The following is a 26,351-nucleotide window of genomic DNA, read 5'->3' on the forward strand; positions in this document are numbered from 1 at the left end:
ATAATTCATGCTGCTATAAAGACACATGCACACGTATGTTTACTGCGGCACTATTCACAATAGCAAAGACTTGGAACCAACCCAAATGTCCATCAATAATAGACTGGATTAAGAAAATGTGGCACATATACACCATGGAATACTATGCAGCCATGAAAAAGGATGAGTTCATGTTCTTTGTAGGGACATGGATGAAGTTGGAAACCATCATTCTGAGCAAACTATCGCAAGGACAGAAAACCAAACATCGCATGTTCTCACTCATAAGTGGCAACTGCACAGTGAGAACACTTGGACACAGGAAAGGGAACATCACACACCGGGGCCTGTCGTGGGGTGCGGGGAGCGGGGAGGGATAGCATTAGGAGATATACCTAATGTAAATGACGAGTTAATGGGTGCAGCACACTAACATGGCACATGTGTACATATGTAACAAACCTGCATATTGTGCACCTGTACCCTAGAACATAAGGTATAAAAAAAAAAAAAATTCATGGGAAGAGCATGCAAAAAAAAAACAAAAAAAAACCAGTTCTGTGTCTTGCAGGACACAGAACTGCATTTGGGGATTGGTTTGGTTAGGCCTGTGAGCTTGAGCTCAGTGCTGAGCTCCTTGCCAATAAGAATGGATGCTATTAATCCATAGTCTGTAGTGGCATCACAATTAATCAAGGTATCACTGTGGTTGACAGTGATGAAGGTCCAACTGAAGCAAGTGTCTTAAGAGCCCAGAGAGCTGCTATACTTGACCTTACAGCAACAGTGATCTAACTATAAAAATCGTGATGTGAGATGGATTATTAATAAGTGCCCTTGTGCACTTACAGAAAAAAATTACAAACTCAGGTCTCTTAGCCCTCACAACAGGGTATGAGAGCCAGAAAACATCCATGACAGCCCTAAAAGAAGCTCTTGCGCCTAAAAATCAAACACAAAATGTAACTGTGTGGATTGCTAAATGAAAATTAGAGTTGACTTCTCAGTCTCATCAAATTTCTCAAAAGTTTTACCATTGATTGGTTAAGGAATAAGATTCTGAAACTTGGAATGAGGACATCTGGTTGAACTCTGAGGAAACTGATAATCTTGAATCCCCAAGTCACTCTGAGCCTCCTGTTACCAGTGGAAATAGTCTGCCCTCCACAGACTAGGCTTCCTCTGCTTGAAAACCCTGTGATAATAAACCCTGGAGTGTGAATCTCTTAGTGCTTTCATGCCCAACAGTAAAGTTACCAGAAAACTACAGCAGACAAAAAAAGAACAACTGAAGATATAAACAATGTAGGTTTGGGTTACTCTAACAACTAAAGAATCCTAACCAGCTAAGTGAGCTTCTGGCTGAGGGCAGGGAAAAATATGACTGGGTCATGGAAGAAGGAAGTTATAGCTATCATTTACAGTCTCACGACCAAATACAGAACAAGGATTAGTAATTTTGCATATTTTATGTGCTTATTTTATGTATGTGCTTATTTGTATATACTAACAGTTTACTTTTTCTCTTTCCCATTTCTATTTCATATACCAGTTGTTGGAAGTTAAATTTGCAATTTAGTCTTTATATAAGAGAACATTCAGTGTGACTATGAATTTATGGAGTAATGCATAGCTAGTAATAGATACAATGACACTTGGAACTAGCCATCTGCTCATTCTGGGGAAAGGGTGAAACTTCAGTTGTAGTAATAGCTGTATTTTGTGGGCTGAAAACACAATTCTATTGATGGATGGAAATTTAAACGTGCATTGAAAGGTATGTATGGAAGCCAAGTTGTCAACGTGCTGGAATGTTCCATTTATGGAATTATTGCTCCATAAATCCAAATTCACCATTGTGTCAGCTCTGTGAAAATCTGGGCTGTTTAAATACTTTCCCTCCTAACAGCTGGCATGATGCTAAGCTTTGTTCACAGAGGATGTTGAAGAACACTGCTGGAGGAAAGGGCTTTCCTTCTGTCCCAGTGTGCTTGCTTGACAGAGCACACCGGGACTAGTGTGATGTTCATAGCTTTTTCTAGCACTAGACTCCTACAGTGCACACAGCTTCTCTAGCAGCCAGTTCCTGTAATGCACTTAGCAGGGAGCAGCCTCCCCAAGCACCCATGTTGGACAGTTCTGCAGCACAGTGCTTCCACTGAGACACCTTCCTATGAATAGCTCTCCTCAGCATCCTAAGAGAGCTGACTTCCAGCAAGTTATACCAGCACATACCACAGTGACTTCTCTCTCATATAGGAAGTCACAGCGATGTCATTTCCATCAAAGTCTGGACCTCAGCCCTGAGGTAGACTAGGCACTCTTCCTTGGATTGTCCTAGCTTTGCCTGACAGGTGGTGGTTGCTCCTTATATGTGCTTTTCACATGTTCTTTAGAATTTTTATTTCCTCCTAGCCAATCCCTTGTTACTCTACTTCTTTGTTCTAGTTTAGAATTCTTTATATTGAACTTTCCCATTGCAAGACAGGAAATGGAAGGTAAGATCTTGTTATCTGTCCCTTTCCTTCTCACATAGCTATAATTATGAATCTTCTCCAATTTCCCATATGTACTACTGAAGATAGAACCTGCTTGCAAGAACTCATCTCTGCTACACATAAACAGAAATAAAGGATATTATTTATAGTAACTTTCATTTGGGGAGGTTATTCCAGGCTAATTATGCTTTGATATATGTTTGTCTCAATGGGTTCATCATCTCTTTCTAATGATTATCTGCACATTTGCAGTGCTAATAACACCTCAAATTTCATATATGTAAAAATAACTTATTGCCTTGGTACTGTCATGTATTTAAGATAATCCAGGATCACTTATAAGCAACACAAGCAAAAGATAGCATTTTATAGCCACTGCTATGAAAATCTATAAAAAATAAAAAAACAAAACCCAAAAAACTATCTACACCTTTAGGCAGTACAATGTATTTACAATAGTTAGTCCAAGAGTCAGAAAGACAACTAAATAGCCTAAATCACCCAATCTAGAATACATTTTAAAGTAGCATTTAAAGTAGCATAATCCTTTATCAGCACAAAATTTTGTTCTGAAGAATAAAATACAATTCAGTTTTTAAAGAATGAAGATAGCAATACTGATTCTGAATGACAATCACTGAATCCAGATTTGTTCACTGATTACATCACTTAGTTGACTGTTGATTTGAATAAACCTGTATGAATATACCATTTACTGAGAGCTCCCCAATACAAGCAGGTATTTTGCTAAAGGCTTTAACACAATCTCACAACAACCCATCAGGTAGATTTTATTATTCCCATTTTGTAAATAAGGAAGCTAAAGCTTAGAGAGGTTAAGTGAATTATCCAAGGTCACATAGCCTAACTCTTTAACACAAAAGCCCATCTTCTTAACCTCCACATTACTGCCTTCCGAGTGCCTATGCCTGGGTATATATAGGTGCTATTGTATGTAGAGACTTTACAAGGGGCCCGTGGGTATGGACAGTCTTAAGATGATCAGTTTCAATAAGCTTTCATAGGTAATCTTTCTTCAAAATGATCCACATAAGAATGTACCTGCAGTATATCATGCTGGTTCTCTGTTCTAACATTCTGTTTATACTTACCTTTCTTCCACTTTTATAAATAAAAGCACACTTCTTACCCATTCAGGGGGACAATCTGAAGTATGGAGGTAGAACTGAACTCTAATGACTAACTAACAAATCTTTTGGGTGACTTCCAATCCCTTGCTCAAACAAACAAACAAACAAACAAACAAAACTGAACGAATCTAAGGAATATCTAAACAACTTAAATTGATGTGATTCTGGGTAAATACCTCAAAAGAATTCAGTGACAATGCCATAATAAACTCCTTCCATTCCTGTTAATTTATTTAGGTGAACAACATTTTTCAACCTTACATTCATAAGATGAAAATCAAAAGTAAAACTTATGCTGAAATGTTTCTCATTTCAGTAATAAATAAAATTCACTCATAACTGGGAAAGGAAAATGCCTCCATCTCATTAGATGCATTTCCTACAAAATACTTATCAAAATTCATAATTTATTTTTGATCATTTGGATACTATTAATTGTAACTCAATTTAGCCACTTTTTACATTAAAAATTTTAAACATTTTTCTAGGGAAGAAGTACGATAAAGTAAATAATACTACTTAGATTTATGCTGAAAAATTTTAGATGTCAACATAAACGTGCAAGGGGATTTTTTCAAAATCCATTTTGAGAAGTAGAAAAGTTTCAAAAAGTTAAAGATGTTTAATGTTTTATCCTCTCCTCACTCAAATTAGAGACACAGATATAGGGAGACAAAGACATACTGCCAGTATTTTCACCAAAAGCCACTACCTGAAAAGAACGATCAATCTAGTATTGGAAAAATACCAGAAATGAAAGCAACCACTTCCAAAAACTTATAGGGCTGCTTGAGAAACAAACAAAAACAGTTTGTTTTGTTTTTGTTTCATTTAAAGAGTTAGTGTTAAATATAAAAGAAATAATCATAGATTATTTTTGTTTCATTTTAAAAAATGATTAAATAAATGCATACTGAACATAGAAAAATAAGATTTCTGGAGAGTGACAGGAAGAAAACTGTACTGATTTTCTAGGAGTGAAACATTTCAATCAAATTCAAATAAATTAAATCAGAGCACTAAACTGTGAAGAAGCTGATAAGCCTTAGAGAAGAGAGATGCTTAAAGCCATTAAACAGAGGCATAAGTATAGACTGGTAGGAATAATGCCACTGGGTTCATTACTGGTAGAAGCCAACAACGTGAGACTGTAAGCTCTTACTTGCCTCTTGTCTTAGTTCACCGCTAGTGCCTTTACCTAGCATGACCTCTCAAGACCAGTCTCTCTGGCTCTTCTTTCCAGATGCCAAATGTCACATTCCCCACTAGTAATAAATAATAAAACATTTCATTCTCAACACTTCTTTTTAAAGTTATCTCCGTATTATAGGAAATCATAAACCATTAGCATAAAATGAAAGACTAAATGTTGTGAAATCAGATCCTAGAACAGACCTAGCACAAGGAAATGAGTGATCCTTAATTTTTATATATTTCTGATGCAAGTTACCATGTTATACCATTATTTCTTATGTGTCAGAATTTGCCAAGGCAGGTTAAATAATTCGGCAAAAATCCTAAGTGTATCCTATCTCATGATGTTCTTTCTGACTTTTTTCCTAGTATAGAGTATTTCTGCTATGGTTACTTTGAGAAAAATTATTCATTGTAAAGCATAACTGAAAGCAATCTCCATGGACAATTACATATGTAAAAAAAGTGATGACAAAGCAGAGCTAGCATAAATGTATGTGAACATGTATATGCATGCATGCCTGCATGTGTGTGTGCAAATGGACAGGTATCTAATATCTATAGATGTATGTATCTAATATCTATAGATATTACAGATGTCTTATAGCTAATGTATATACTATGTATTACATAGTTATATATAGCTAATATATACTGTTATATGTTATATATGTTATATATAGCTAATATATACTAGGTATTATATATAGTATATACTATATACACTAGATATGTTATATATAGCTATATATAATATGTGTAATATATAGTACATATAGTATATAATATATATTACAAATTAGAGGTAATTTAAAGACAAATATATCTAATAGAGATATAATACATCTAATATATACTAGAGAGGTAATATATTAGATATATAAATATATTATTAAATATATCAATATTAGATAGGTACCTGCTACCTAATTTGTCAATCTAAAGTAGACTTTCTGGCTGGGCATGGTGACTCATGTCTATAATCCCAGTGCTATGGGAGGCCAAAGTGGGAGGATTGCTTCAGGGCAGGGGTTTGAGAGCAGCCTGGGTAGTAACATAGCAAGACCCTATCTCTACCAAAAAAAAAAAAAACAGAAAAAACCCAAACCAGATCTGATGGCCCGTATCTGTAGTCCCCGCTACTTGGGACAGGCTAAGGTGAGCTGATCGCTTGAGCCCAGCAGTTCAGGGCTGTAGTAAGCTATGACTGTACCACTGCACTCCAGCTTGGGCGACAGAGTGAGATCTTGTCTCAAAAATAAATAAATACATAAACTGGACTTTCTAATCTCGGAAAATTTAAAGACAAAATATATTATAATGCCTCTAAAAGTTCTTACCAAGTTTTTTGTCCTCTCACCTGTGGCTCATTCACCAGTCATTTCTGTACCTATATTTTGGAAATCACTTTGGAAATAGTGATTTAAAGAAAGATTTCTTTTAATGAAATCCACTGGTACAGTAGTAGTTCCCAAACACGAAAATACTTGGGCTTTGAACTTAGGCAAATAACATTTAAGAACAAGTTTTTCTGTTTTAGTTAAATAATGAAAAGAAGGCAAGAGAAACTTAGGCAGCAAATATGCCCCATTTATTGAAGTGTGTATATGTTTGTTGGGATAAGGAGCAGCAAATTTCCTAACTGCATTAGGCAGCCGGAGAGTATTTAGAAGCCATGAGAAAAAAAGAGATTTGTAATATATCCTTAGCTTCAACTGCATTTCACAAATACACCTGTGCATGTGTATATAAGATATTCACTCTCGTACTTGTATAATTCGATAGAGAAAAAGGTATTATTTTCTAAATGTAAGCAAAACATTTTCCATCCTGCAATAAAAACTGAGAAATACTGAAATTTAAGGCAAACTAGCAGGACACCAAGTATAATATGTATACACATACTGGTGACAATTATTATTCAATAACTGTTACTAAACTGATGGGAAAAAGATTCACCTTTTCTTAAGAATAGTCTCAAAATCCCTTTAAACCTTTATCATTTTGCATCCCATCAACTTATATATGGACATTAGAGTTATGAACATACCTCCATAGCCTGGGCTAAGCGTTCTTCTAATGCCATGTAGGTAAGGAACTGAGGATCCACATATGAAATAGCTTCGGCAACTCCTAGTCCATCTGCAAAGCCATCAAATAGGCTGAAAAAAAAAAAAAGAAAGAAAAAAAACCAGAAAAACAAAACTCACCACTATGATTTGGGAAATGTTATGCTGAGGACATAATTGTATTAGCATACTGACAAGCCGATAAGCATTCTGTGAACAGAAAACCTTAAAATATTTTAATACCAACTTGTAGGATTAGGGGCAGGAGGAACCCAACAGAATAGTGAGGTGCTGAAGATAAGTAGTTAAGATACTACTACCTCATCCAACAGGCTGCCAAACTCAATGCACAAAGTTTATAGAAAAATTCTCTTTTGTGTTTCTGGCTCCAACTCTAGAGACTGCTTAAAGGTACCGGTTGAGCATCCCAAATCTGAAAATCTGAAACCCAAAATGTGCCTATGAGTATTTCCTTTGTATGTCATACTGGCACTCAAAAAGTTTCAGATTTTGAACCATTTTAGATTTTGAATTTTCAAATCTGGGATGCTCAACTGGAAGTATATGCAAATATTCCAAAATCTAGGAAAAAAATCTCAAATCCCAAACACTTCTGGTACCAAGCATTTCAGTTGAGGGATATAGTACATTTCCCCACCTGATTATTTCCCACACATTTCTTCTGTTTTTCAGTTTCCAATTTGCATGTAGATGAGAGTATGACAAAGAAAATAACTATATATTTTTTAATTCTATCATTACTCATGGCCTCTTTTTTCTTTTCTCATTTTGTAATGCTGAATAATTCTAGATTTTAAAATATTTTATTATTTCAAGCCTTTCTCATTAATCTATCATCTCCTCTTCTAAGATTAGGCCACCTCCATTACTATACAGCTTGAAAAATATCTAGCTCCTAACTGCTCATTTTTATTATAATTTTCTCTTAAAAACCGTTAAGCTCCTAGAAGGAAAACATGTCTCACTTTGGTCCTATTCTCTTTCCTCCACCCCTGAACACATCGAGATTCCTCCCTTTCCTCTAGTCTTGGAAATACTAAGTATTTCAAAATTTGAAAACTGTAAGCATGTCCTTGGTCCTCTTCTCTCTAATCTTGCTCCCTTGGAAACTATTAATATATTCAAGCCCATTTTCTTCAATTATCCTCTCTGCAGGTAATTCCTAAATCTCTACCTAATTCCTAAACTCCCCTGAAGCTCCTGACCTACATTTCTAGTTGTCTGTGGGGCACTTTGAGTAGATGTATTCCTACCACCTCTTAAGTACAAGAGATCCTAAACTGAGCTTATTTTGTCTAAAGACAAACTTGTTGACTTTCATATCCTATCATATTTGAATATCATAGTCCTAAACATCCACAAACAACCTAGCTCAAAAATCATTTTGATGTCAACCCATGTACCATAATTAAAATTACCCATCTATTGCCGAGAGACACAAAAATGGTTCTTTTTTTTTTTTTTTTTTTTTTTTTTAGACGGAGTCTCACTGTGCTCCCAGGCTGGAGTGCAGTGGCGTGATCTCGGCTCACTGCAAGCTTCGTCTCCCGGGTTCACGCCATTCTCCCGCCTCAGCCTCCCAAGTAGCTGAGACAACAGGCGCCCGCCACCACGCCCGGCTAGTTTTTTTGTATTTTTAGTAGAGACGGGGTTTCACCATCTTAGCCAGGATAGTCTCGATCTCCTGACCTCGTGATCCACCCGCCTCGGCCTCCCAAAGTGCTGGGATTACAGGCTTGAGCCACCGCGCCCGGCCAAAAATGGTTCTTAAAAAGAATATGTTATAGTTTAGCAGTATCTGGAAATCAAGTATCACACAATACAAAGCAACAGACATGCTCATATAATCGCAGATTTTGGAATTAATATTAAGAATTACTGAATCCACCCACCCTTGAAATACTGAAACTCCCTCATCTAGCAGTAAGATGTAATACAAAGAGAAAGAGCCCTGAAGTCAGTAAGACATAGTAGGTGTGCAAAGGTGCCTGGCACAGGGATGGTACCATAGTAGACATTCAAGAAACAGAATAAACATTCCTTCCATGCAGAAAATACACTGCTTTCTAAGGTGGTATGTACCAGTGCGGGATAGCACTACTAGGAATTTAAAACATATTAAGTATTCCTACTTGTAACTTTTGCTCTGTTGCTGTAATTCTGCCTGCTGAAACAACATAAATTGTGTCTTCCTTCTCTTTGCAAAACGACCCTTCAAACGACTGAAGACAACTATCTCCCAATAATTCTTTTCTTCTCCAGGCTAAGCAAATCTAGACACTCAAAGCATAATATCCAGTTGTAATTTGGCCCACTACAAATAATCAGTTAAAAATTCTAAGATCATGTACTTGGCAGTCACCATGGTAATAACTGTTTCAGGCCGGGTGTGGTGGCTGTAATCCCAGCATTTTGGGAGGCCAAGGTGGGCCTTTGAGCTCAGAAGTTCAAGACCAGCCTGGGCAACATGGCGAAAGCCCGTATCTACAAAAAAATACAAATATTAGCCAGGCATTGGTAGCTCATGCCTGTAGTACCAGCTACACGTGAGGCTGAGGCTGGAGAATCACTTGAGCCTGGGAAGCAGAGGTTGCAGTGAGTCAAGTTTGCACCACTGCACTCCAGCCTGAGTGACAGAATGGGACCCTGTCTGAAAAAAAAACATAAAACAAAAAACGAAAAAACAAAAAAATTGTTTCAGACAAGAACCACTAATAGGTGCTAAAACTAGTGGATGGAAGTTTGACAGTTTAAGAAGAAACATGTTATTTACAGTCTCAAAGTATCTTCACGCTAGAAGCCTGTTGACTACAGTTGACCCCTAAACAACAGGGGCTTGAGCTGCGTAGGTGGGTACCCTTAACCTCAGTTTTTTTTACACCCTGCCACCTCTGAGATAACAAGACCAATTCCCCCTCTTCCTCTTCAGCATACTACTCAACATGAAGACAGCAAGGATGAAGACCTTTATGATGACCTACTTCCACTTAATGAAGAATAAATATATGTTCTCTTTTTATGATTTTCTTAACATTTTCTTTTCTCTAGCTTGCTTTATTGTAAGAATACAGTATGTAATACATATCACATACAAAATATGTGGCAATCAACTGTTTACTTTATCATAAGGCTTCTGGTCAACAGTGGACTATCAGTAGTTAACCTTCTGAAGAGTCAAAAGTTATGCTTGGATTTTCTAGTGCACAGGGATCAGCACCCCTAACCCCTGTGTTGTTCAAGGGTCAGCTGTATAAAAGGATAAATGACAACTGTAAAGAAATCTGAAAGATAACATCATAACCAAATCAGATTTTATATCACCAGTAATGGGTTGATTTGACACCATGTATTTTCTGATATGTACTGCAAAGGACAAAACATCATTTCTAGGGTGTTTCTGCTAAAAATTCACAACTCAAATCTATTCATGACAGACAAATACACCCTAAGGGACATTCTAAAAAATAAATGACCTGTACCGTTCTTCTAGTGCCATGTAGGTAAGGAACTGAGGATCCACATATGAAATAGCTTCGGCAACTCCTAGTTGCCGAAATCTCAGGGTAACGAAAAACAAAGACTAAGGAAATGTCCACATTAAAAGAGACTCGTTAACTAAATACAATGAAAAATCTAATACAAAGATTAGACCAGAAAAAAATTTCTCTAACGGCACTGGTGGAACAACTACGAACATCTAAATAAGGTCTGTAGATTAGATGATATTGTATCAGCATTAATTTGCTGACTTTGACAATTTTACTGTGTTATGTAAGAAAGTAGTCTTGGATTTGGAAATTCATTCTAGAATATTTACAAGTAAAGAAAGGAACATCATGCCTGCAACTTACTCATAAGTGGGTCAGAAAAAAACCTTACTATAAGTATAAAGAAAGGAAAGACAGAATGGTAACACAAACGTGGTTTTAAAATGTTAGCATTTAGGAAATCTTGGTGAAGGATATATGAGGATTTTTGCACTATTTTTGTCACTTTTCTGTAAGTCTAAAATTATATCAAATTATTTAAAAATTCTATTAAGCCACAGTTATATCCACACAGAATTAACTTCTCACAATCTTATTAGGTTAATAAGAACTCAATTTCTTATAGGAAGACAGAGAAGTTAAGGAGTTGTCAAACAAAAAACAAACGGTAGAGTTGGGATTTGTCAGTATCTAAAACGATGATTTCTCTGTGTCACTTCCTACCACACCAAGCTATCAGGTACTCTTTAGTATTCTGAACACTAATGCAACTTGTAACTAATGCAACTAACGAAAACAAGTAAATAAACTTGATAGAGGACTTTTTCCATTTTCCTTTGAACTAAATTAACGAACCAAAAGGCTTCACTTTTTTCCTAAGCAGTGGTGAAATGAAAAAACGTGTGCCAAAGTTTGACCTCAGAGACAAGAACTGCTGCTCTTTGCCATGGCTTTACCCATAGCATGCTATTTTAATATAGAAATGAAACCACATTTTCATTTTATCAACCTTTAGACATTGCCACATAAATTAATGTAGTACCATATAAGCAAATAATGAGGTGCGGACATAGAGCAACCTTCAAAATTTGTGTCTTAAAATTAATGCTAAAATGTTTCCATAATTAAAAAAAAAAAAAAACTACTTTGAAGCTCTGTACAGTTGTAGACCATTAGTAAGGTTTCTAAAACCTTAACACAACAGCCATATCTAGAAAGATCATCAGTGAACTAGAACTTAAAGTAATAGTTTCTCAAATTTTGGTTCAAATTATATTCAGAGGCTGGGCACGGTGGCTCACACCTGTAATCCCAGCACTTTGGGCGGCCAAGGAGGGCAGATCACTTGAGGTCAGGAGTTTGAGACCAGCCTGGGCAACATTGTGAAACCCTGTCTGTACTGAAAATATAAAAATTAGCTGGATGTGGTGGCAGGCGCCTGTAATTCCAGCTACTTGGGAGGCTGGGGCAAGAAAATCACTTGAACCTGAGAGGCGGAGGCTGCAGTGAGCCGAGATCACACCACTGCACTCCGGGGCAACAGAACGAGACTCCATCTCAAGCAAACAAATTATATTCAGTAAAAACTTCCATTATTCCTTCCAAATTTTTAGGTAAAACAACCTTTTTGGAAGTTATTTGGAAATATGTATCCATACCCTGAAAAATATTACGTATCTTAGTAATGTCACCTCCAATTATTTGTCCTAAAGGAAAAACCAGAAGTATAGAAAAAGTTTTATGTAGGATGGGGAAGAAAAAGTTCACTGCACTATTTCAATGAGTCAAAAATCCGTTAAATCTTAGTGCCCCTATAGGAAGGAGCATCTTCGTAACAGAGCTGTAAAAAATTATTTTTAGAGTCTTGAAAATGTGCAACAGAAAAAATTCCTTCATATGAAACCATAATTGCCTCCCAACATGCACAGATGATGCTAAACAGATGATTCTTTCAATTGCTGAACACTCTGAGGAATTACTTTGCATAATGGAGACAGAAGACTTCCGAATTAACAAGGAGTGCAGTAAAAAGGTAATGGGGAGACAGAGAGAGGAAGGAAAAGAGAGAAGCATCAAGATCAGCAAGACTGGGACTAGGTAAAGCCGCTTATTCTTCATAACGTATGGGAAGCCAGAAAATGTGTTTTAAAGTATGAGAATGTTTAAGGTAGAATTACAAACTGCATGGCTGTAATGAAATACCATTTCTACTTCCCCAAAATGGTAATAAAAGTCTGTTCTCCACACATTTCTCCCCCCCTTGGGAAGTAAGAATAGGAAAGGGCAAGGAAGATCTCAAGATGTTCAGTTTCCCTTCTAGAACAATCTGGAGAAGTACAGAGAAGTAGCTAGCACACACAGAGAAATTAAAGACACAAAAGAGGGCTTAAAACATATGTTCCGGAAACCTGAAGAGATTCAGGAGATATACATGAGGTTTTTCTTATTTATTTTTCTGAATTTTCTGTAAAGGAATTTTAACTGGAAAAACAACACAAATTCTTAAAAATGTATTTGTACAGAGAAAGAAACAAGGGTGAGTACATCAAGATATCTTTTTTGCCCCAGAAAAAGTAAAAAAAAAAAGGGGGATCAGTTAGGACACCTTTCTGCATCTCAATAGTTACCTGCTTCCAGTGGGCTACTACACACTTGAAAGACACTATAAACCAAAACAGTTAAATTCTGAGCATTGTATCATAAGTAGTAACAATTTCACAATACAATTCACTTATATGTTACTTTCATTTGAAGCTGACTATTCTTTGTCAAGCATAAAGTAAATTAAATGCTTTCAACATCTCTTGGAAAGTAAAATTTTACCTTCCATATTTTACACACAGAGAAGGAAAAGGAAGAACAGGGAAGGAAAACTATTCTTACGGTTTTCTGATTCAACCACAGGTTTTAAAATTCAAGTGGTATTCATTAAGAAGCTATTTTTGAAAGAATCACGCTAAGTACTACAGGGCATATAAAGCAAAATTTTAAAAGTCAGAAATCTAAAACTCAAAAAATGTGTATAAGTAACTAGGATATAAGGTGAGCTTCAAGAGAGCTAAAGGTCAAAGAAAGAGGTCACTGACTGGAGGAAGCAAGAAAGGGTCTGAGTAGGAAGGAACATTTGAAATGAGCTTTGAAGAAGAGGAGAACTAACAGATGGGAAAAATTAGAATATTTCTTAGCTAGCAGAGATTTAATTTTCATAATTTAGAATCATGACCTCATTCTACTCAAAGAGTCTAATTAAGCATCCTAATAAAATCATGCTACATACCTCCAATCCACATCTAAGTCTTCACTCACACTGGAGTCATCCTCCAGGTTATTGTTACCATCCAACATGAAAGCTGGCTGTGCAAATTCATTGGCAGGTTCATTTCCCTCATCACTGCTGCTTTCATTGACTTCATTGTACTGTAACCAAGGAATTTCTCCCTCTTCCAAGGATGTCTGTTCCCTAGTACAAACATTTTAAAGAAAGAAAAAAATATTATTTTAAAACATACCGTAACACTGTCTTTAATTCTATTCCATGCAAGTGGATTATGTTGAGTTCTAAGCTCTTGGTACTTTTATAAACCTAAAAAACTGTCTTCCTTAACTGCAGAATTATGTAAAAAAGGAAAGAAATTAGTTATAGGGTCATATGTATACAGAAATAGTTTCTAATTACATAGGAACATATTTATTTGATTTACAAATTATCTATGCTCTGTTTTCTCCTTCTGTAGGAGAAACATAAGAAAAATCCATCCCTGACTATTTGAATTTTAAAACACTGCTCTTGAGTACTTTCCCTTCACAGTTAAAATCTGAATTCCTTAACCTGGCCTTCAAATCCTTGCATAACACATTCTTTCTGTTCAGCCCACTTCTCCAACAGCATCTCTCATCACTCTTCCCCCAGCTACTAGGCTCCTACTGTTCTTTCTACTTTTGCAACACATGGAGATCATTTCTACCTTGGGGCCATTTGCTCTACCTAAAATGTTCTTGCACTGAATGTTTACCTTGCTACTTTCTTTTTGATGTTCATGTCAGATTATAAGTCACCTGCTCAGGGAGGCCTGTCTTGAACATTCAGTTTAAATAGCTCTCCAGTTACTGACTACCACATAACTCTGCTTATTTAAATTATAAAATCTATTTTTGCTTAACATTTTCTTATTTGTTTACTGTCAGTCTACTCCTAATAGAAACTAACTAAACAGGAACAGAGACACACAAATCAATGGTACAGATCAAGAAAATAAGGAGGAGATAAAGGAAGCATTTCAAAACAGGAAGAAAAAAAAAGGACTCCTTAGGCTAGGTGCAGTGGCTCACCCCTATAATCCCAGCACTTTGGGAGTCCCGAGGCAGACAGATCACTTGAGGCCAGGAGTTTGAGACCAGCCTGGACAACATAGTGAAATGCTGTCTCTACTAAAAGTACAAAAAATTAGCTGGGTGAATGCCTAATTTCAGCTACTCAGGAAGCTGAGGCATGAGAATCACTTGAACTCAGAAGGCAGAAGTTGCAGTGAGCTGAGATGACACCACTGCACTCCAGCCTGGGCAACAGAGACAGACTCTGTCTCAAAAAACAAAAAAGGACTCAACAACAAAATGTATTGGGACAACTGCGTATTAGGCTGTAGGGAGGGAGGTTAAATCCCTTAAATAAACTTTAGCTATACTTTTTTGAAGTACATGTGCATATGCACCCCCACCCTCACTTAAACAATGAGTACCAGAAGAGTCATGAGAGAAAATTTTACAAAAATTTCAGTGTCATTCTAAGTATGATATAAAACCCTGAAGTCACAAACAGACTGATAAATTCTACAACATTCACATTAAAGAAAATACTCACAGAAAAGTCAAAACGCCCAAAATTTGGACACAAAATTCAAATTGAGAAAAGTGAACTATAATACAAGAGAGACAAAGGGCTTTTCCTTAATAAATAGAAACTTAAAATGTAAAAACAAACCATAAGAAAAACATCAATATATATCAACAGAAAGGAGGCAAAGGTTATATCTGGTTGGCAGAAAAGGAAATTCAAATAGCCCTTAAATATATAAAGAGAAGCTCTGCCTCATTTATAATAAGCAAAATGCAAATTAAAACAACTATGTTTCAACTATTAGCAAAAATAAAAAATTCTGATAATATCCTGTGTGTTGGTGAAATTTTGAAGAAAGGCAACCTATAGAGTGTTGGTAAGAAAGTGACAAATTTAAGTTCTTTGTAGGGAAACCTGGCAATAGCTATAGATTAGGTTTATGCATACTCACTGACCTAGTGGTCTGGCTTCCAGTTATTTCTCCTAAACAAGTATGCACAATGTGTTTTTTTTTCTCTTCAGCATTACTTACAATAACCAAAACTGTCCACCAAATGAAACTGGTATACCCATTTAGCATTATACAGTAAGTCCTCACTTAACTTTATAGACAGCTTCTTAGAAACTGTGACTTTAAGCAAAACAAGGTAGTACTATGCAGATTTTTAAAAAGAATAAAGGAAATCTACATGCATGAATATGAAACAATCTAAATAAAAAATAGATCTATAAACAAAACAAATAACAAAAGCAAGGTGTACACATATGTCTACACAATGTGCTACTGGTTGTATAAAAAAAATGAAATGGAATGTGTACACATATATGCTTTTATGTGTATAGAAGATATTTAGAAGTTCAAAAAGGAAGCTGGTTATAATGGCTTTAAATAAAATCTAGGTTAGAAAAAATAAATATGTAATCATAGATTCATCAAAACAAGGTTGCCAGCTCTAAGAGCAAGTCTAAGGATGAAAAATGTGTGAGTAAAGCCATAATTTGGCACTATAATAACGTAAAAGACTAATTTTGAAAAACTGGGCTTCTTAAATTACCAACATTCAATATCTCTGCTCTTGCTTTTTCTTTTGCATAGAAAGTTCTTTCTGAACCCTAATTCTCATCTTTAAGAACTCAGCTCAAAAGTCAATTCCAAAGAGACATCGTCCCTGACCACTCTAATTAATATCTTCATTATTTACCTTCTTTTACATTACTGTTTTATTCCCTTCACGGTAATCATCACAGTGTGTAATGTACTGGGTTTGTATCTTGGTTATCATCTGCCTTTCCTACTACAATGTAAGCTTCATGAAGGAATGTTATTTGTCTTGTTTACTGATACACAACTCCAATATCCAACACAATGCCTGGCACAAAGTAAATGCTCAATAAATATTTGCTGAGTGAATAATTACTAACACAAATGTCATATGGATAATTTATACTTAGTAAACTAAACTAACAGTGATTAAAGGCAATCAAATATAAAATCATGAGGCCAGGCGTGGTGGCTCATGCCTGTAATCCCAGCCCTTTGGGAGGCCAAGGCAGGCAGATCATCTGAGGTCAGGAGTTCAAGACCAGCCTGGCCAACATGGTGAAACACTGTCTCTACTAAAAATACAAAAATTAGCCAGGCATGATGGTGGGTACCTGTAGTCCCAGCTACTCAGGAGGCTGAGGCAGGAGAATCACCTGAACCTGGGAGATGGAGATTGCAGTGAGCCGAGATCGTACCACTGCACTACAGCCTGGGCAACAGAGAGCAAGACACACCCTCTCTCTCTCTCTATATATATATATGTGTGTGTATGAGTGTGTGTGTGTATATATCTCATGAAGAGAAAAAAGTGCCACCTCAACCTACCACTGTCAAAACCAATTATGTTTGTGAATTTCTCTTTATAGATTTTTCTATATATTTTATTTCTAGATTTTCTTATAGGATTAATCTCAAGCTGAAAATGTATATGCTTCGAGAAGTACAAGTTTTACTATTAGTCTAGACTGAAAAAGTTCTTTTCCTAAAAAAAAAAACAAAAAAACATAATTTACCAAAATAGTTCCCATGAGAGACTAAGAATTAGAACCAATTATCATAGAAAAAAATTATCATCAAAAAGATATTCTCCTACAATAAAACAAGAGGCCTAGATGGTTTCACAAGTGAATACTAACAAACTTTAAAGGAATAAATAAACTGAGCAACAGATGCAAAGGACAGAAAAAGAAAAACAAAAGCATAAACATTCTTTTAGCAAAGCAAGTACCAAACTGATACTGAAACAAAAAACTAAAAGACAATTTGCATCTAGGAATCTCAATATAAAAATCCCATGTAAAATACTAGAATCCAGCAGCCCATTAAAATAACAATAAACCATGACTGTGATCAGATTTGGTTTATTTCAAGGAGCAAGGGAAGTTGAATATTAGCAAATCTAATTATAGAATAATTCCTCATGATCAGGGCAAAAGTGAAAAATCAGCATGATCATTTCCACTGATGCTAAAAAGACTTTAATAAAATTCAACAAACATTCTTGCTAGAAACCCATAAAATAATAAAAGGTTGGAAGACAGCTACAACCATTCATTTACATCTTGTCTATGGCTACTTTTATACTGCAACAGTAGAGGTGAGTAGCTGCAACACAGACTGGACACAAAGCCATGAATATTTATTATCTAGTCCTTCATAGTATGTTTGACAACCCTTACAGTACTAGAGCTTTCTCATTAAAATGAGGAAAGAACAAAAATGTTAATCATCAATCACTGATATTTTGGAGAGATCATACAATGCAATTAGACAAGATTATGAACACTAGCTTTTGCAACTAACTTTCTCCATTTCTGTGAATGAATCACTGATTTCCCTCTTGAGGCTGTCCTTTCTCCCTTAAGCAATGACAGTACTAATTTACCCATTCCTATCTTAACCAAAATGACATTTTAGGTGCCCAACTTTTCTTATTAAAGCAAAGTGGAGACATACATTGTGTCTCAATAGGATACTGAAATTATCAGTGTTTTCAACTTAATTGTTCTTTTTAAAATACCAAAAGCATAATGAAAAAATCAGGGGGTCCTATTGGTTCTACATAAGGCTTATAAATACAATTAACGGCATATCCAACATTTGAATGTGATATATACCACTCTTGTACAATATACAGAAAAATAAATCTCACTGTTCTCAACATACCCTTCCTGAAGAGATAATTCTTGGTTTTCTTCTTCAGGGCCACTGCTATCACTCTGTAGCTCAGGTTCATTCTCATCTTTTCCTGGCAGAGTCTCCCAGCTTTCATCACTTGAGGATTGATCTTTTTCTGTACCAGAAAATCGATGAGGCAAAGAAGCAGACCATTCTCCATCACTGCATTCAGAACTGTAAATCAGAAGAGAAATAAACTCTCATTATGTGTTCAGTTATTTTTATCATTTGGGGTGTTAACTACATGATACGGTTTGGATCTGTGTTCCCACCAAATCTCATGTTGAACTGTAATCTGAAATGTTGGAGATGGGGCCTGGTGGGAGGTTACTGGATCATGGGGGTGGATCCTTCATGAAGAGTTTAGCGTTATCCCCTTGGTACTGTTCTTGCAATAGTGACTGAGTTTTCACCAGATCTGGTTGTTTAAAAGTGTGTGGCACCTCCCCACTCACTCGTTCTTGCACCTGCTCCTGCCAAGTGAGAAGTCTTGTTCCCCCTCTGCCTTCCACCATGATTGGAAGATTCCTGAGGCCCCCCTAGAAGCAGAAGCCACTATGCTTCCTGTACAGCCTGCTGAACTGTGAGCCAATTAAACCTCTTTTCTTTATAAATTACCCAGTCTCAGGTGTTTGTTTATAGCAATGCATGGATGAACTAACACACCAGACATCACGGTATAGAGTGGACTGCTGATGCCACACATGCTTCGGTTAGGTGTTAATTCAATCTTTAGACTATTAAACAAATAAATGCATGCAGCAGAGTATGACTCTTTGAAAAGAATATGGCACATGGCAAGTTATGGAACATATCACTTTACTTTTTCTTTCACTACATCCATGGTACCTAGATAGGGGCTTGTCATATTTTAGACATATTTCTAAATAAACTTTTAAGTACAATTTGGTAATCTTAAATGCTACCTGGAATAAATGTAAGTAGACTTACTGCATATCTAATATGACTGTAACAACTTTCAAATTATATAGTGACAACTAATGACATATTTTCTATGAATAAATTTCTACTATTACCATGTAATAAAAAGTTAACTGTCTTTTTTCTTCCTTTTTCCCAAAGAACTTTTAAAGAAGTGACATTCAAATGCATAAAAAGCAGTACTGGCAAAACTTTACTGTCCTTAGGTAGGACCGTGAATACGAAGTAAGTTTCAGTTCAGGCCGGGCATGGTGGCTCATGCCTATAATCCCAGCACTTTGGGAGGCTGAGGTGGGCGGATCACCTGAGGTCGGGAGTTCGAGAGCAGCCTGACCAACATAGAGAAACCCCGTCTCTACTAAAAATACAAAATTAGCCGGGCGTGGTGGTGCATGCCTGTAATCCCAGCTACTCGGGAGGCTGAGGCAGAAGAACCACTTGAACTCGGGAGGTGGAGGTTGCGATAAGCCGAGATTGCGTCATCGTACTCCAGCCTGGGCAATAGAAGTGAAACTCCCTCTCAAAAAAAAAAAAAAAAAAAAGCACAGAAAATTACTTTTTTACATTTAGCTTTAGTCAACTTGGTTACATTTAACTACTCTTAGCTTTTAAAGAATTAGTCATCTTATAACTACCAAAGGCTAAAATATTACTTATTAGTGTTGAAAGTAAGTCTTAAATGCCCCCTCCAACCATATCAACCATTCTGGTTAAGAATCTCCTCAAAGATTTCTCTATGTTCACTTGACTTGGAAAATCAAAAATAACAATTTTAGTTTACATTTTTGAAAGGAAGTGATAATTGGCAGGAAAATTATATTTTAAAATGATTATTATGTCATTAATATGCAGTTAGTGATTTCTTTTATTAACAGATGCACTCAAAAGATCAAGATGCTATTAACAAACAGTAGCACTAATCTAAGCTCTGAGAAGTTTAATAGAAGCAAAAATATAAAATCAATTGCCAATTTCCAGTAAACAATGGATGGCAGGGCACTAACATCCCGGAAAAGGAAAGCTATAAAACCTAGGCATAGCAACTAAAAGGTGTTCTTTCAGCTGGGTCTAAGCCAAAGTTCCTTGTATTCTGTACAATTTTCTGTGACCCAAAGAATAATCTAATATAAACAATTTCTAGACTTATGTAAGTGTAAAAATCCAACACAGAAATTTGTTTTAAAGGAGCTTATTCAGCTAAGTTTCCTTGACTAAGAACCTTATAAAATTCAAAGCTAAATTACCAACTCCTATTGTAATATGTCTTTAACAATTAGGGCAAGATTTCTACATAAATTTGTGGCAATTCCTAACATACATAAAAGAGAAGCTCATTTAAAAAAAAACAAATTTCACTCAGAATATGATCCTGTCCAAAGAGGTAACGTAAAAAAGCCCTCACTTTTCCATATTAATCAAATAACTCATGGAGTATCTCTAAACTTCAATACAAGAGGAAAGTCTATGATCAATAATCAACAAGCCTACTGGATTGGCAAAATTATGGATTTTTTGGGAAAGTTATGGATTGGCAAACTACTACAGGCTTAGGTTCAAATCTGGCTCTGCTGTCTGTTTTTTAATGGTCTGTGAGCTAAAAATGGGTTTCACATGTTTATCTTTAATTCTGCCTCTTAGTCACCAAAGCCTAAAATATTTACCATCTGCTCCTTTAAGAAAAAGTTTGCAGACCCCAGGCCTATATCATTATTACTCATGATACCTAACCCTCAATGCTAAGGAGACAACTTTTAAATGTATATCCCCAGTCAGCCCCAACCACCACACTAAGCTTTTCCTATCACTAACTACCCTCTAAGCATTTTAAGATTTTTCACCTTCCTTGTCAAAAATTCTATTATGAAATTCATCTGTCAGATGAATCCCTCTCTTGATTTTTTATCTTTTAATGTTATCACCATGCTCTCATTCTGCAAACACTTATTTTTTGACTCTTCACAAACTGCCCACATTCAAATCCGTTCTTACTTTCCATTCTTTCTCTGCACAATGGCTCTTATAGTCTAGCTCCTTTTTCTCCGTTTCTCCTAAAATGTAAAACCCTGGTTCAAATGCTTTTCTCCAAATTAGACCTATATAGTCAATTATTAATTGGTGTTCCTAAATTTAATTCCACTCCCTCAAAATGCATTCCGAATACTACCATCACTTCAATTTACATATCAAACAGTACGTTTATAGTATTACTCCAAAAAACCTTTAACAGCTCTTTTTCCCTAATGCTACAGCTTTAGTTTCACAAACAAGCCATTTGCCTATCATTCTCACAATTTTTGTGGCAGTTGCACATTTGCCTTCTGTCTTAAGGTATGATAGTTGAGAATACAGGTCCTGAAGTCAGTTTGCCTGGATTTGAATCCACTACTTATTAGCTATGAAAACCTCTCTATGCCTTTATAGTCTCACATATCAGGTGAATAAAACAACAGTATTTAATAGTTCACTGGGTTCATGTAAAGGGTATATGTATTAATATATATAAAACATTTTAACAATGCCTGATAAATAATGAGCCACCAATAACTGTTAGCAAATCTTTTTTTTAACATTTTTTTTTTTAAACTCAAATACATTTAGTTAGGATAAGCAATAGCCATTAAGTCCTGGATTTGATGTGCTACCTATATTTTACTTTCCATTAACATGAATACATAATGATTAAAATTAAAAACATTGTTCGTGTACCACTTAATATATTTCACCCACTTTGGAAATAGTGGCCTATAGAATAAAAAGTTAAATGTCTTTGAACAGCACTTATAATTTACTGCTATCTGATTCCAGTACTTTCTTGCATCCAACTCATGAATGCTCTATTTCAAACAGTGTCCTCAAAGTGTGAACTTTCACTACAACCATTCCTCTTGCCATCAGGAACATCTTTACAATCACTTCACCTTTTCCCCACTTCTAGGCCCAGATCAGACTCTATTTCTTTCAGGACCTTTCTGTATAAAATCGCTTATCTTGTTTTTCAATTATTTCATGAACTAGACTTCTTGTTTACTCAGTGCAGCTCACTACAACACAGCTGCTTCTTTAACATTGCAATTATTTTTCATAATAGTGCAGAGAAATCAAAGGAAATGGGTACTGAGAAAAGACAAACGGATGTGGAAATTAGGAGGTCACCACGGACATTAAAGAATATAGGGCCGGGTACGGTAGCTCACGCCTGTAATCTCAGCACTTTGGGAGGCTGAGGCAGGCGGATCACCTGAGGTTGGGAGTTTGAGACCAGCCTAAGCAACATGGAGAAACCCGGTCTCTACTAAAAATACAAAATTAGCTGGGCGTGGTGGCGGGCGCCTGTAATCCCAGCTACTCAGGAGGTTGAGGTAGGAGAATCGCTTGAACCTGGGAGGTGGAGGTTGCAGAGAGCTGAGATGGTGCCATTGCACTCCAGCCTTGGCAACCAGAGCAAGACTTTGTAAAATAAATAAATAAATAAATACAAAAGAAAGAAAGAAAGAGAAATAAAATTAGCCAGGCATGGTGGTGCACACATGTAGTCCCAGCTACTCAGGAGGCTGAGGCAGGAGAATCGCTTGAACCCAGGAGGCAGAGGTTGCAGTGAGCTGAGAGTGCACTGCTGCACTCCAGCCTAGGTGACAAAGCGAGACTCTACCTCAATAAAAAAGAATATAGAAATAATATTAGGAATTGGATTTCAAGGCAGTTAGAAGAGTAGATAGTGACAGAATAGAGGCAGTAGGTACGGAAAACTTTTTCTTAAAACTCAGCGGTGAAAAAGAAAACACAAACAGGCAAATAACAGAGAGAGCAAGAAAAAGTAAAGGTTTTCTTCAAGATAGAGAAAAACTCAAGGTTGAGAGATAGAGGGAAGCAACCTATGAGTAAGGACAATTAGATGAAGTATCAGAAATTACTATAGGCACAGAATGAGAGGGGCTACCTCTCTTCATTGAAGAGGAAATTAAAAATACAAATAAATACTACTATCCCCTAATATGGAGAAGAGGAAAATAAGAAAATTCACATTTATACATTTTTAACTTCTATAGGAAAACAAGAAATGAAGTTAACCACTAGGAGTACCTGGAAGGAAAAACAAAAAGGGAAAAGATTTAAAAGCACTTTTTCACGCCTGCAATCCCAGCACTTTGGGAAGCCGAGGCGGGCGGATCACGAGGTCAGGAGATCGAGATCATCCTGGCTAACACAGTGAAACCCCGTCTCTATTAAAAACACAAAAAATTAGCCAGGCGAGGTGGCAGGCGCCTATAGTCCCAGCTACTCGGGAGGCTGAGGCAGGAGAATGGCGTGAACCCAGGAGACGGAGTTTGCAGTGAGCCGAGATCGCGCCACTGCACTCCAGCCTGTGTGACAGAGTGAGACTCCTACTCAAATTAAAAAAAAAAAAAGAAAAAGAAAAAACATCACTTTTTAAGAAGTAAGCAACAGAACAAACAGGACACAAAAATGATCATGGAATAGTGAAGATCCATTCGTTCTAGATTTTAAAAGCGGGTGAGTGACACATTTAAAAGTTCTCAAAGTAAAAACTAAATTAAGTACTACTTTGATCTTCATATGATCCTTCACTGGTACTGACCCCTTTTAGCACTTAAGAGTTGTATTTAAAATGCAGATGACTATAATTTACTCAAATGTCACACTGTATACACCCAATTGTGAGCTAAAAAAACTTCATATACAGAATGAAATTATAGACAAAATTTATGTACAAATCCTAGGCAGAAATAAGCTATGGAAACATAAAACCAACCAAAAGCAATCTCTCATTCCATAATTCCCCAAGGTACTTGTTAGTTTGTTCTTCCTGGCATTTATCATAGCCATAAGAAACTCAACTATAGGAGCCTAGGAAAAAGTGAAATTTTAAATATTTTGTTATCTGACATAATCTAAACATTCTGGAACTTTTACCACTATTAACACTGAACTGTAATGTCATACAGTGATACAAATGGATTATGTCCCAATATATGTCTGCTTAATTTTATTAATAAGGCCAAGATGGCTATGATTTTTGAATTGTGCCTGCCTTTTGTCACTTTCTGGTCTTTTTCCTTAATATCAGGATATTGTAATCCCATGAACTCCCTAGCATATCTGCAGAACAAACACATTTACACCTGATGTGCTCCTTCCAAACTTCTATGAACTTGAAAACAAGATAAAAAGGTTTGCTAAAATGTCAGCGCATGTGCTTTAAGATCTGTGCCTTAGCTGCATATAGATGTTTTATTTATTGTGGGTAGTACCAAGTTCTCAGAGAAACTCTTTCTTTGTGGCTTTCAGGTAATCTACACAGAAGAGGAAAGGTACTTAATTCAGCCTCACAATATAAATATGTATATTTTGTCTTCTTCATAAAGCTAGTGAACGTTAAGGGAACAGGGACCATTACGATTTGCATTAACAGGGCACCTGGAACAAAGTCTGGCACTTAAGAAGACTTCAACAAATCTTTTAATGTATCATAACAAAGTCAACTAAATGGCTAATAATCATTTTATTTCCCAACAACTTCAACAAAATAAGTTGTCCCAACATTGTACCTTAAGTAAGGTTTTTTTAATTTTAAGCAAAGTTAGGCCCTAAGAACACAAAAATTCTGCAAGAAACCCCAAGTGCTATAAGGAATGGTCAGTAGATGGCATGTCTCTCTTCAAAGCAGTTAGGCCCAAGGTTAAGATGTGCTAGTATTGCTGAAAGGTTTTTTTTAAACTCAAGATATTATCCTCAAACAGCTACTAAACTTCTCAGGGTATACTTCAAAAGAGCAGGGTACTAACCTTAGCTCTTTGGTCTAATTCTAAGTCTGGTAATTATATGCTGCCTATTAAAATTCCCCTTGGAGTCCTAATTTAATAAGGTGGGGCTCAGTTCCTGTCAAACAGCTCAGAGCAATGCTACTGGCTGCAATGCTTATCCCATAGAGTGTAACATTTCAGATGTGATTAAGTGATCATTTAGAATTTTTCAGGGAAGAAGGCAATCACGAATTCATTAAAATACTTTTCTACTTATAAAGAATATATATTCCATATTTTTAAAAAAGTAGCCAAAGTTCCTATATCTGAAAATGCTGGTCAGGTGCAGCGGCTCACGCCTGTAATCCTAACACTCTGGGAGGCTGAGGCAGGTGGATCACTTGAGGTCAGGGGTTCAAGACCAGCCTGACCAACATGGTGAAACCACATCTCTACTAAAAATACAAAAATCAGTTGGGCGTGATGGCATGCCTGTGGTCCCAGTTACTCAGGAGGCTGAGGCAGAAGAATTGCTTGAACCTAGGAGGTGGAGGTTGCAGTGAGCTGAGATCACACCACTGCACTCCGGCCTGGGCAACAGAGAGAAACTCTGTCTCAAAATAAATAAATAAATAATAAAAAAATTAAAATGCCACAATGAACTTTAGCTATATTCTTGATGAGTTCTACTTTGGCTATTATAAGCATGACAAAAAAACTTTTCAAGTATATCAACTTTTTAAGCTTTACAAAGAAAACTCAAAGTTCACAGACTCAAATTAAGCAGCAGTTCTTACACTTTCCATCCAAAACCTGAGAAGACTAGTATCACCATTTCTCCAATCTACTAATACAAGAAATAGGCAGGATGACAATGAAACATCAGGGAGATGAACAAGGGCAAAATGAAACTAAATAGGAGTATACAGCTATTAAATTCCAACCTTTAGCTGGCACCATATTAAAAAGGCACCCTGGCAATTATAATCCTTTGCAGGGAATTAGGGTAGAGGAACAGGAAACATCAGCATAGAAATGGAGTTTCTGTACAGAAATAGAACAGTCTGTACAGAAAACTGTCTGTACAGACAGTTTGAGATCCTAAAACATATCTTAAGGCTATGGATAAAAATACAAGTACAGTCCTAGGCAGAACCATTATCCTTTAGAATTTATTCTGATTCTTTAAA

The 26,351-nt window shown here is 36.3% G+C and overlaps 1 protein-coding gene across 1 annotated transcript in view; it reads right to left on the reverse strand.

The window, feature by feature from the left end:
* The window catches only part of PJA2 (praja ring finger 2, E3 ubiquitin protein ligase), an 81,050-nt gene that overhangs the window by 18,056 nt on the left and 36,643 nt on the right, over positions 1-26,351 (reverse strand). The window contains exons 6-8 of the mRNA XM_011998206.1: positions 18,446-18,631; positions 13,678-13,860; positions 6,873-6,984 (exon numbers count right to left, since the gene is read on the reverse strand). Coding sequence (XP_011853596.1) covers positions 6,873-6,984; positions 13,678-13,860; positions 18,446-18,631 — 481 coding nt within the window. The remainder of the gene's footprint in view (positions 1-6,872; positions 6,985-13,677; positions 13,861-18,445; positions 18,632-26,351) is intronic.

This window comes from Mandrillus leucophaeus, unplaced genomic scaffold (genome assembly GCF_000951045.1).
Source record: "Mandrillus leucophaeus isolate KB7577 unplaced genomic scaffold, Mleu.le_1.0 Scaffold560, whole genome shotgun sequence".
In the NCBI taxonomy this organism is placed as follows: Eukaryota; Metazoa; Chordata; class Mammalia; order Primates; family Cercopithecidae; genus Mandrillus; species Mandrillus leucophaeus.